General features: G+C 34.2%; 1 protein-coding gene across 8 annotated transcripts in view; it reads right to left on the reverse strand.

Annotated features, from left to right (window-relative positions):
* FoxP (forkhead box P) overlaps window positions 1-13,836 on the reverse strand; it is a 142,871-nt gene that overhangs the window by 29,640 nt on the left and 99,395 nt on the right. For all 8 annotated transcript variants that reach the window (XM_070638852.1, XM_070638842.1, XM_070638834.1 and 5 more), the window contains one exon: window positions 1,135-1,813. In XM_070638852.1, the coding sequence (XP_070494953.1) occupies window positions 1,135-1,813 (679 nt within the window). The remainder of the gene's footprint in view (window positions 1-1,134; window positions 1,814-13,836) is intronic.

The raw sequence follows: 13,836 nt of genomic DNA on the forward strand, positions 1-13,836 counted from the left end.
GAATTTAGGGCTTCATTTGGTTGATTTATTCGATTGATTAGCGTGAATGGTGTGCTAAGGGGTCTGGATAGTCAATTTTGCTTCTTAAGATCCAGAAATTACTAGAATTTGATCAAAAATGTGACCAATTGGATCCAGTAAGAGTTAGGATGAGTCTGAAAAGTCAAGTGCAATAGTCAGTGGATCCATTGATGTCAAAGTGGACTGTTCAAAATGTGTAGCATCAAAAACTATACAAATAATCCAAGTAAGTCAAAAATATGATCAAGAGATGTCAAAGAGGAAGTCCCTTTGACTTTTCAGACTCGCTCGTACGCATACTAACTTGCCTAATCACCTCTCTACTAGATCATCCTATACTAATTAGTCTAGGACCCATGAGAGTCTAATAAATGATCTAGAGGTGATCAGGTAAGTTAGTAAGAGCGAGTCTGAAAAGTTAAAGGCTAACCAGAAGATCTAAGAAGGTTTAAAAAATCGTCGATTGATGTCAAAGTGGGCTGGTAACTCTTAGAATGGTTTAAGAAGGTCAATGATTAATCAAATGAATCGAAAAGTACTGTAAAATGGCACAAGTGATGTCGAAGTGAGCTAGTAGGAGTTAGGATAAGTCTGGAAGGTCTAGTTCTAGTACAGAGTAGACTTGTGAGAGTTAGAATAGATTTACCAAATCAATGGCTTATGAAAGAACCCAAGAAGGCTGTACATATGATCCAGGAATGTCAAAGTGGACTATTAAGCGCTGAGATGAATCTGGAAGGTCAATGACTAGTTTGGGAAATCAAAAGTATCAAATAAACGATTCAGGAATGCTAAAGTGACCTGTTAAAGGTAATCTTGGGTTTGATGGGTCAAAGACAAGGTAACAAGGCTGAATACGTCTGACATTAGGTCAAGTAGATCTCAAAGTGAGCGGTAATCATATTAGAGCTAGTTCTACTTATATTGAGTAAGTTCTTTGACTTAATTCCTCTAAAACACGTCTTAGATCCAAAATAATCCCTGAAGATTCAAAAAAGTCTCAAAAAAGATAGAATTTAGACATTCTAGCTCTTCCCAGAGCCCCTCTACCTTCCCCAAAACCCACAATAACCCCTAAAAATCATCCAAAACTCAAATATTCAAATTACTCACTCTGAATCTGCTGATGATGTTGCGGAAACAACAACTGCATACCACTCTGATGCAACAAATACTGTCTCTGTATCAATTGAAATTGTTGTGCCAATTCCTGCTGTTGAATTGCCAATTTCTGTTGCAATTGAAATGTCGATGAATTTTTCTTTAAATTATTTTCACCATTCGGTGACTGTTGCTGCAACAAATGCGTCTGCTGTAGTATATTTGCATGCAATTGTTCCTGTATTTGATGCATTAACATTTCCATTTGCTTCCGTTTTTGTTCAAAATGAAAAAGTGACTCTTTTGGCGATGACATTGCTGGTTGATTAACAATTAACTGTTGCAATTGATGCGGCGAAAAGACATGTTGCTGTAAAAGTTGTTGCATTTGTAAATTTCTTAATTTTGCATGAAAAATTTCACTTTTTTCGTCAACTTTTTTACTATCGTTGTTGTTCTGATCGGCTGGAAAGCAAAAATCATTAAAATTTGACGAAATATCGTTGAGATTATTATTTGAATCGTTTGGCTTGGTTCCGGCTGTTGATGAGCTACGTGATGACTTTTTAATACTATCAGTTATGCTGAATGTTACATGTGATTTACAATCATCTCCGTCCATTTGATCATCGCTGTCGATTTCGTCTATGGATGATAGGGCATTGTCATTTAAATCGTGATGGTTATTGAACTGGAATGAGATAATGGAAAGGGATATTTGTGGATTAGAATTGTTGTCTTTTTGGGGTATTTATGCATATATATGATTATATTAATGCTTGTATGTTGATTAGACCATACTGTCTATGTGAATATTACAATATTTTAATTAGAACATTTATCAATCTTTATTAATGTAGAATTAAGCGTATGCTGAACTTCAAGTTTCCGACCCGTTCCTCAATTCAACGTAGTCACCCCTAACCCGGGTAACCAAGGCTATTCTTGAGACTAATATCTTAGGATACTCCACCGACCCTATTTTATAGTGATAGCACTTGTCTAGCTCTATGATATCTCTAGGATTCTGAGATAAAATGGAATTAGGTTATCTTGGATATTGCTGTCTATCCAGATAATATAGAGCTGAATTGACAGGCCTTCATTGAAGGACAGGATGAGGTTTAGTATTTCAGGTATCCCAAGCTACCCGGGTAGAGTAAGATAACCAAGATAGGTTTAGAAACCGGATTTAGAGCTTCAACTTTGTCCAAGGCATTGACAATTTTCATCTTGCCTCATCCATCCAATATAAGCCTTTCATCCGCTTTCATCCGGCCCATACAATCTTTCATCCGGTTGAAACGAGTGTCAATGTCTTGATTTTGTCTTAAATTCATATATTAAGCAGTTAAAGCATCCAAATTTCATAAATTTGGATCTAGTAGGATGGAAACAAACGTCCTACGAGCTATTAATCCAACTATGTGTTAAATGCCTTGCGGATTACTCCACAATTGCACTTAACTGCTTTAAAATGTGAAATTTTATGTCAGAAGTCATTTTGATCGTCAAAATTCCAAGTATTACAATTTTTGCGATTTGAGAGTTGTGATTCGGTCAAATTTTGGTTTATCGACAATAATATCATGCAACTATTACACATTAATCTCTTTAATTGTCAATAGGATCTATTCCATATACCACATGTTGGTTAATCGACCAAATCAGAGTCATTCAAGATTGGAACTGGATTTTTTGATCAATTAATCGATTTACGCTATTCAGAGACATAGTTTTAAGCAATTTTGAGACAGAATACTGATTCAGAGCTACTGTAACCTCCTTGATTGTCAATAGAATCTATCCTGAATAGTATAATCGGTCAATTCAGCTTCACATCAGACTTGGACCTGATTTTTGATCGATGAACGGATTTTATGCTAATCGAGGATTTAACTTAAAAGAATTATTACACAGAATAGAGATTCAGAGCTGCTGTAATCTCGATTGAAGCTGTTGTACCAATTCATCCCAACTCATCCCCTCCCACTCCCCCATCCCCTCTTAAAAAACACAATATTTAGTGTTTATGACACACAAGACAGAACCGAACAAAGCAACAAAAAAAAAACAATCTAGAATCGATAATGTAATGTATAAGTATTGAATATCAATTGAAAGATTTGCGAGACTCATAAAAAATAAAAAACTTTGCATGCCGTCTTGTAAATATGAGCATTTTATTCAAATTTAATGACAGCATCGTAAAAAATGAGCGAAATATTCGGCGTGTACTTTTTGGCATTCAATATTGACAGAACATAACAACATAACAGAAGGGTCGGGGCAGGACATAAAAGAATTTTGGGGTCGGGTAGGGCAACAGCATGTTTTACTGCAAAATATGCAAATACGCAAGGAAGGAGAAATGATGTGAAGATGTGCCATTATTATTATCCATCGTGCCTGGATGTTAAGGATGTATCATAACGAGGTAATAATTCATGTGGAATAAATGCATTTAAAATGAAAATTTTTCTTGCTTATTTCGAGGAATATTAAGGATATGATGATGGTGTCATTTGTTTGCGTTGCCTTTTTTATTGTGTGTCTTTGGCATCATTGTTATTATTATGTATGAATGAATATGAATTGTTAGGTGTTATGTGAGATTTTTTTTTTAGCATTTTTGGGAATAAAATTTCAATTTTAAAAAGAGGTGAAATATGTCTTATGGGGATTGGTAAGGAGTGGGGATGGGGTGATTGAGGGGTTATGGAGGGTCTTAAGATGGATTTAGAGGTGCAAACTGTAATATTGCCACAAAAGAATCCAGATTGTTTCAAATATTGATGCAATATGACTCAAAATGATCAATTTTAACCAAAAATGATCGAAATTGGCACAAAATCCACAAATTTATTCCAAAATTTGATTGAAAATTGACAAATTTATGTCAAAAATCAATGAAAATTGTCAAGAATTTGATCGAAATCAGAGCAAATTCGACACAAAATTCCAAAAATTGATGAAAAATTTCAAATATTAGTCAAAAATCGAACAAAGCCTGACTAAAACTGATCCAGTAAATAGCCAGAAAGGCATATGGTGTGAAAAAGTAGGAAAATAGTCACCTCAAGTCAGCCTTAGCGCCAACAAAATTGTTAACTAGCAAGGAGCATCATTGGACAAACTCCATTCAAAGTAAGAGTCATATCGACCTGGTCACTCAATTTTATGATATTTTCAAATCACGTGGCTGTTAGGTTGAACAAGGTAGTCAACAATTTCACAAAAATTGGTCAAATTTTGAACAGAAATGGATAAAAATTCAGACAAATTCGTTAAAAAATCAGCAAAAATTGACTGAAATTCAACAAATTTGACCAAAAATTTCCAAAAATTCAGTAAAAATTACTAAAAATTTACTAAAATTGAACGAAATTTGACCAATATTAAACCAAAATCAATCTGAAAGGCACATGAGTTAAAAGAGCCACAAAATAGTATTCACAAGTCAATGTGCGTGTCAAGATATCAATCAAAAGAGTGTCTATACAATACAGTGGCCAAAGGCTTGCCATTTTTGGACACAAACTGGATTTTCGATCGATTTTTCTGATTTGTGCTATTCAGAATACTGCTGTATATACCACAATCATTCATTCTAACCTCAAACATCTCCAAAATCACATCAAAAAAAATTGCAACAAATACCAAAAATATCCAGTTCCAACAGAAATATCTCCCATAAGTGATAATAACAATATATGGCAAAAAAATTTGAATTCATCTGGATTCACTTTTTGTGTTGGCCATAAAAAGTGAAATAAAACTGAACGCAGCAGCATAATGATATGCCTTGTCATATTGGGGATTTCAGGAGATTAAGGTAGGAAAGTACATAAGGAAGTGTCCTTATATCTTGTTGTATTTGTGATTTGTAAATATCCTGTTTAGCCTCCCCAAGAAATAAGTCGACACCCAAAAATTGAATGGCATGGATTAGCTGCAAATTCTTTTATTGCTTGTTTCTAGAATCGAGATTGTTTTGCAAATTTTGTATATGACTCAAAAGTTCAAACTTAACTTCAAAATGGTGTTTACCGAAGTTTGAAAGAAAATCCACGATTTGATTTTTATGTCAAAATTTGATCCAAATTAGACACGATTTGATCAATTATCGATGAAAATTGACAGAAATTTCTTCAAAATTGTCGAAAATTGGATAAAATTCGATACAAAATTTGATCAGAAATTGTTAAAAAAATGAACAAAATTTGATCAAAATTGAACCAAAATTTAACCAAAAATAGCCCAATTATATACTGTACCGTATAGTTCCATCACCTTAGCAACAGTCTTCTAACTCAAAGCCAAAGTCACACCGGCTTCAGAACACAAGTTGAATTTTGAATGGATTTGAATCCCCAGTTAGAATCAGAGCATGAAGTTGGCTCAGATTTTGTAAGGAAAAGTCGACTCAAATCAACTCAACTTCATATTTAGATACTTCAAACCACAATCATTCATTCTAACCTCAAACATCTCCAAAATCACATCAAAAAAAATTGCAACAAATACCAAAAATATCCAGTTCCAACAGAAATATCTCCCATAAGTGATAATAAAAATAAGCAAAAAAAAGAAATTCCATTTTTTTTTCACTTTTTGTGTCCATAAAAAAAGTGAAATAAAACTGAACAGCAGCAGCACAAAAAAAATGCCTTACGTCATCAAAATAGAAAGAAGATTTCAGGAACATTAAGGAAGGAAAGTCCATAAGGAAGTGTTTATATCTTGTTGTTTTGTGTTGTAAATATTCCTGTTTAGCCTCCCCAAGAAAAAAGTGGACAACAAAAGATATGAATGGCATATTGTACAGCTTCAGGGACTTTTTTTTTGCTTGTTTCTACTTTTTTTTGTTTTGTGGGTGTCAGCAGAATTTTAGTTCCTTTTTTACTTCTTGGTGTTTAAGGAAGTTGGAAAGAAAATCTTTGATTTTTATTCTTTTTTTGCCTCGTCTTTAAATGACATTGGAATTAATAGTGACCGTGATTTATCGGAAGTGCAATTTATATTGTGGGATGGAATGGGGGATGTGAGGTGAGGATGTGGGGTTGATTGGGGTTTGGTATCAAATTTAGAGCAATTTTGGCTATTTTTGAATCAGTTTTTATTCGGGTTTTGTTAATTTTTGATCGAATTTTGGATCTATTGAATTTTTGACAAGTTTTAGTTGAATTTTTGACTAATTTGTACAATTTTGAAAGGCAAATTTCAGTTGGAAGTTTATCTATATTATGCCAGCCCAGACAATATCAGACATATCTGACTAACACTTAGTATTTCTTAATATAGATTATGCTTTTTTTTCAGAGTTTTTGATCATTCTACACCCGGATTGACAGGACTACGGTTAGTCTGGACTTTCTGATTTCTATACATGCATCTTCAGTTCACACCAGTTAGGAAAATTCATTCAATTGGGGTCTTACTAGGACATTTTTACCCTAAACCACTTTCCTGATGTCAGCAAGAGAAACGGCAGCCAGGGGCTTCGAAAAGTAGGGTTTCTGGAAGCGGTTTTCCGGTTTTTCAGAAACCAATTCAAAAGGCACTTACGCAGAAAAGTGGTTAATGAATGTTAGCTCAACGTCAGAACAGACAATTTATACAAATTACTAGACAGAGCAGCAACAGAGTAAGATAAAGAGTCATTTATTGCATCCTAAGCTCCACATAAGAACATATTGCAAAAGCCCTTTAGTATCCAATTACTGATTTCAACCCCTCAAACCCATCCTATCCTCATTCAATCATTTAAATTCCTAAAAGCAACAAACTTCCAAAAAATCCACCCAACCTCACCCATCCTCAAAAATCCACAAGAAAATCCTCAAAAGGACAGCAACAGCAAAAAAGGTTAAAAAATATATTTTAAGTGGATCTCTTGAGATTGGATCAATGGCTTAATTCTTGGGGTTTTCGGCACTTACAATTTCACACCCTTCCCACCACATCCCTAACATCGACTACTTTACAGGCTGTACAGCACAAATTTTTTACCCTCCTTTAATGGATATGAAAAAAAACTTAAAAAAAAGTGTCTGGAAAGGATTTTTTTTTTTTATTTTTTTTCGATTGTCCATTAGCAATTTTTATGGCCATAAATAATCCCTTCTGAAAATCACTTTCTCATTCTACATATACAGCAGTTTAAAAAAACTCTCTTTTTTATGCTTACTCATGTTCTGTGTGAGGAATTTTTTCAGGTTTGATGGATATTTGTGCTGATCTTTTAGTTTGTGGGTTAAATTACTCCTAAAGTGATAATTTGGTTATGGAAAATGTGTGAGAGAGAGAGAGGATGGTGAGGAGTAAGATAATGATGGGGTTATTGTACTGTTTGGTAAATGGTCAGTATTTGGATATTGGAATTGGAGGATTGGGAAGGAATTTTTGTGAGGTGTGATTTGGAATTTTTAATGAGAATTTAAGAGGAATTAAGCAGATTTGAGAAGTTAGCGACGTATTCAGGGGAATTGGTGTTTTAGGAACCCCTTGTTTAATCAAAATTAATTTTTTGGTTCAGGCTATTCCCTTGAGTCTAGTATGAAACCAATTTGGACGATTTGGGACCAACCGGATAAAATTTACTTTTAGTATCCATGCCAAACATTTCGACGAAACAAAAAAAAGTTCAAAATCAACTGCCATAGTGTCATGGAAACTTCGCATCTAACCGTTAATACAGTCGTGAATCTTACCATCTCGTATATTAACTCCAAGAATGTCAATTTGATGAAAATACAGAGCAACGCTTTTTGCAACTTAAGCTCTGGATTGGAGCATAGCAAGTAAGTAAGCAGTATCGATGCATGACCCAAACTATGCATACCAATACAATGTATCACAATTTGGAGATGTCATGGTATCTTTGTAATTACAAAAATGAGTACAAAGGGATTAGTTACGCGCAATACAGTTGTTCATCGCACTTCAGCATCTTCCAACCATGCACCTAGTCTACCTTCTTGTGGTGCATTCTGGCTATGCCAAACCGTCCAAATGATGCAATTCTAAAAGAGAAGGTTAATTGTGAGTAGGACAGGAATTTTCTTGAAGGATAGAGCCGACTCCGCTGTCTTTAGACCTTTTTCCACAAGGTAGTAACTCGAAAAATGTAAATAACCCCACTGTAGCAAATTGACGCAAAAATTTTTGGCTTAGAACAGCCAAACGTTATCCAGTAACTCCCAAACTCATCTTAACCCCCTCCATCTCCATCTTCACCTCAACCATCCAATTCCAATCCATATAATCTCCAATTCATCCTCATTCAATTACAATTCTACCGTAAACTTCCAACAAACCTAACAATTTACTTCCCATTCACATTCCTCACCATAAAATCATCAAAATTGTATGAAAAAAAACACCTTAATCCGGTATTTATGTTGTGTATAAATAAATGGACACACAAACCTTTTAGGTCAATTATCATCACAAATTGACTGCAAAATGGAAGGAATTTATGTCTATGAAATCAATAGACCATTATTGAATTATTTTTAAGCTATTTCTTGAAATAATTTTTTTTTATCCTGTGTCGGTTCCAAAAAAAAAGGAATTTTTTTCTCCCACATTCTCGGAATTTTTTTTAGTAGCATCAATAAAAATCCAATAAACTCAACAACATTGCCAGAATGCCATTACTAAGTGAGACGACGAGATGTGGGTGGGGTTGGAAGTGGGAAACAAAGGGCGGAAAAAAATAATTTATACGACCGTGCGTGTTGTCGATACAGCAAATTGGCGTTGTTGTTACTTCATGCGAGACATATCGGGGAAAAGAGAGGGAGATGGAAGTGGAAAATGAGAAGGAAAATTAGATTGAGGACTTAAATGAGTGAATGAATTTTATTTGATAAATTATTTTGGTTAATTGGGTTTAAATTTGGCTAGATTGTCCTACTGACCATAGGCTGTGTTGCGATTGGCATTGGAAATTCAGTTTCAGACCAATTCTAAGAAACGTTTTGGTAATTAGTGAATCATAAAATGCACGGCAGGATGCATCCGCACTTAAATTATTCAAATTTGGGATGTTTACATCAAAATAAGAGAACTGCTTCGTCAAGTTGATTAAGTCTTGTGTCATGATGCCGCAAAAATCTCTAAAAGACAAAGACGATGGACATAAGCACACTTACTAAGGTAAGCTTTCTATTTGCCTTTTTGGGTTTGTTTAAGGAATAAGGATGCTTCAGAAGACTGCATCTAGTAGACCTGAAGCTAAGTATTCCCGATGCCGAGTCCAAGACCGACGCTACACGGGAAATCTCGAATTTGTAATTTGACTTCGGGAAATTCTCAGCATATATTGGGATCTGAGCCATTCCACTAAAATAGTCTTCAAAATTAAGTCGTGCATACTCTAATTATGACTGTATCAAAACTGTGCTATATTCAGCTATGACATCCCGCTCAGCAAAATCTCCCAAAAATTTCCCCCTTTTTATTTTACTTAAGTTGATTCCAAATCCATTCACAAATCCCATACTTGCATCATTTATTAAAAGAAACAACAACCATAATCGTAAAAATAAGATATTTTCACATAAACAATTTATTTATTTTAATACAAAATATTCTTATACTTTAGTGAAAGTCTTTGAGAAAAGGCATTGAGGCGTTTTGTTAGGAAGAAAAAAGATGAAAGGGGTTGGTAGTAATGTAGATATTGATATTGTGAGGGAATATGTTGATATTGATAGCTACTTTATAAAGAGGTTAGAGATCTTGTACATAGAATGAGCAACTTAGTTAGTATTACAGCATGCATAGCTGAAGACAGGAATGTTTTGAAGGGAGTTAAGGGTTGGTCAGATTAGTTTGTCCATTTTATGTTAAAAATTAGGAAAAATTTTGGAAGTTTTGGGATTTTTGCCTCTAAAAAACCTGAATAGTCAAAATTGAAGAATAATTGTCCAAAAAAGGTGAGGATACTCCCCTGGTGAGCATGTTTTTTGCTATTAAGGGATGTAAAAGTTATGGAACATATAACATGGGTTTTAATTCTGCTTAACTTAGATCAAGATGTATTGATGTCTAATTGAAACTACAGTCAGTTAAAACCTATTTTGGCTATAAGGCACCTGTCATCAAGTGTTAAACAATCTAAATGCTCATAAGAATTTGTTTTTAATGATGCAAATTGCTTATGATACCTAAAATTTGAGACTTGGGACAGAAATGTGCTGAAATCAGTTGTTTAATGCTGGATTAATGCCAGTTATTACATTTGTTATGATCTGGAAGAGATAAAGCCCAATAACATCGATACTGGAAGGGTAAAGTACACGTCTTCCCATTTAATAAACCAGGTATACCATTCCATTGTTTCAGTAAGGTCTTTGTTTTGTAACAATCCGTTCCAGAACCGGAGAAATCAATCCTGGCAATCCATATTATCTCATTTTACTCTAAAATGCTAAATACAACCTCAAACAGACATGAATCATGCTCAATACATTACAGTATACTCAGAAGCACGCTCAATCCCGAAATTGGAATATTTGCAATTTCTGGACTCAATCTCGTGATTCAGTTTATTTTAATCCTGGGATTGATGCTCCTATTATGAATGCCTGTCTATTATTCATTTGAAATTCATCATTTTACATCACATCATATATCCTCAGTTCCGAACCCCTTTTATTTATCATCCTCCCAAAAAAATTCCAAACGATTTTTATACTTTCAACATAAAACAAAAAATTTCTCTCGCGAGTTTGCCTTAAAATATTTTTATCGACAAGGGAAAATCTCGACGGCAATTTTATTTTGCGGAAATATTTCGCAGTAAAAAAAGAAGGAACGATGAGCACAAGAGTATCGATTATCGATGAATATCATTTCTGTAAATATCATAAAGTATAAATGAAGATTATGAGAATGAAAAAGATAAGGGAAAAAGATAAGGGGAGGAAATAAGATGCAGGAAGGCGCGAAAGGAATCAATGACGATTGAAAAGTTTTTAAAGAATCTGTGCTGGAAATGAAAAGTTTTTATTGAAAATTTTTTTTTGGAAAAGGGAGAAAAAATTAATCTGAGGAAAAAGTTTGGAAATAAAATCTTTTTGGATTATTTCTTTCAGTTGCTTCCTTAACAGCACCTAAAATTGGAAGCATTTCTGTTTTTTTTATAAACAATTTAACCTCAAATATGTCCGTAAATAAATTTATTCATTTAGAAAATTGGCTTGGAATTGCAGAGTTGGGATGGAAGTGGAAATAATTGGCAGGAATGATGCCTAATCATGGCTTTCCAGGTGGCACCTTGAAGCAAAATGTCTACTGCAGTCTGCTGACTATATGCCTGCAAGCAATTCTGTTGAGTCCATCAAGTCTGTTCATCAGCAGAAAAATTAGTAAATTTCAAATAATTGACCAAAAATTCGAAAAAATCATTAAAAATCTCAAAATGTGGCAAATTTTGAGATTTTTGATTGAAAATCAACAAAATTTGCAAAAATTTAGTTAGAGATTCATGAATTTTGCCAGAATTTAACAAGTTTGTGGTTAAAAATTCAGCATAAATCTACAGAATTCGTCGAAATTCGAGAAAAAATTGATGAAATTCGACCTGAAATTGAACAAAATTTAGCAAAAATTGACAATTTTTAATTAAAAATTCATGAAAATTGAGCATTTTGCAACAATTTTGATCAATTCCTCGTTTTTTGCTAGTCAAACTGTCTACAATTCCCAATTCCTCCCTTCTCACCTGCCAACCACCACCCCCAAGTACCAAAAAAATCCCATTTTAAAATTAAATAGCATCAAAAAAATTTTAAACGACCTCCAAAAAGAAGCACAAAATATATTTTTTGAGTACATCACATCCCATCGCACTAAATCAAATGCCTGTAAATCTTTCTTACCGTATTTTTGACTCTCACAGCATAATAATTTCATCATTAGCTCCCATTCCGCACTCAAAGAATAAAAAAATGAAGGAATAAATTTAAAAAAAAAAATTTTCACTTTTTTATGGCTTTCTTTTGTTGCTATTGCTGCAAAAAAGTAATGTCTATAAATTGTGAGAAAAAATGATACATTGCGGTGAAGTGAAATGAATATTAACAATAAAGCATGCGAGTATGGGCCATAAATATGCGAAATGAATACTTGAAAGTTCTCATTTTTAAGTTCAATAATCATTTTCTTTTTGTGGGGTTGGGTATGGGGTTGGGGGGATTATTTGGAGAGGTCTTGACTGCCAAGAGGAATCCGCAACACAATCGCATTCACATTTGTGTCATAAATTATGAAAAATTCTCTTTTATTTTTGAATTTTTGCTTGAAATGGTTTATGGGTTTTGGAGATGGTTCAGGAGTAGTTGTGGGGGTGGAACTGACGAAATTTTGAATTTTTGAGAAATTTTTGACAAAATTTCATCAAGTTTCAGTCAATTTGTGTCGGATTTTTAGATATTTTGTCAGTTTTTGTTGAGATTTTGTCAAATTTTGCCTCAATTTGCTTATTTTTACTTAATTTCGCTGAGATTTCTTAGTCTTGGACTCAATCTTGGTCTCAGTCGCTCAGTCGCTCAGTCGCTCAGTCGCTCAGTCGCTCAGTCGCTCAGTTGCACAATTTTCACAGTTGCTCAGACTCTCAGCTGCCCAGTCTCGCAGTTGCTCAAATTCTCAGTTGCTCAGTCAGTCGCTCAGTTGCTCAGTCACTCAGTCATGTCAGTCGCTCTGTCGCTCAGTCGCTCAGTCCTCAACCCTCAATCTTCAGTTTTCAGTTGCTCAGTCGCTCAATCTTCGTTTCTAGGTCCTCGATCTCTTTTTAAGGATGCACAGTTGCTCTGGTAGCATCATAACGTCTGATTCCGACCAATTTTTACTCCAAAATATGCGATTCACCGCATCCTAACTCTCGCATTCCTCGAACAACATCACCCCAATCACACCATACACAATCTCACCCTCCACCCTACCACTCACAATTTTACCTTCAATTCCTCTCTTCTTCCCCCTTTAATTCAACACATACCTCATCGTAAATCCTCTCATAACACAACAATCCATTATAATATATGACAATAAATCAACCTAATAAAATTGTAAAAGAGTCAAGTGCGTGATAATTAAATTTTTTAAATTCTTTTCTCTCTTTTTCCTGCTTCCTTCTTCCTCCCTTCCCTCCTTTTGTGTATGCCTTTAAACATTTTCATGTAAACTTTTTTCTTTTCAAGTTTCTTTTGAAGCCCCACAGGAGATCAAAAACGGAAGATTTAAGAAAAAAGAAAAGAAAAAATTGTTCAACTTCCTTAGTGTGAAAAAATAATAATAGCGGCAATAAGAGCAAGTCAAGTCAAGTAATAATAAAGATGTGAAAGGAGGAGATTTATGGGAAAAATTTCTTACTTTTTTAAATGCTTTTGATGGCGCAAAGAGATTAAATTAGGAGCTGATTATTTAGACATTTAAGTGATGTATGAGACTTGATAATGAAGGAATTTTATGTAAAAATTTGGGGAAAATGAAGTTTTTTTGATTTATTTTAAATTTTTGATAATTTTTGAATTTTATGGAGAAAAGTTCTTGGTCAAAATTTATTCAAATTACTAGTCTAAGCACCCCGTCAAGCATCTTTATAGATCTTGGATGGAAGCTGTTGATTGAAGCAGTATTGCATTTGGAATTGCGTCATTAGAGGTCATTCTCAGGCAGAGAAACTAGGTGGTATTGACGGTA

Source organism: Chironomus tepperi, unplaced genomic scaffold (assembly GCF_022539635.2).
Source record: "Chironomus tepperi strain 1889 unplaced genomic scaffold, CSIRO-AGI_Ctep_v1 contig_13, whole genome shotgun sequence".
NCBI classification, from domain to species: domain Eukaryota; kingdom Metazoa; phylum Arthropoda; class Insecta; order Diptera; family Chironomidae; genus Chironomus; species Chironomus tepperi.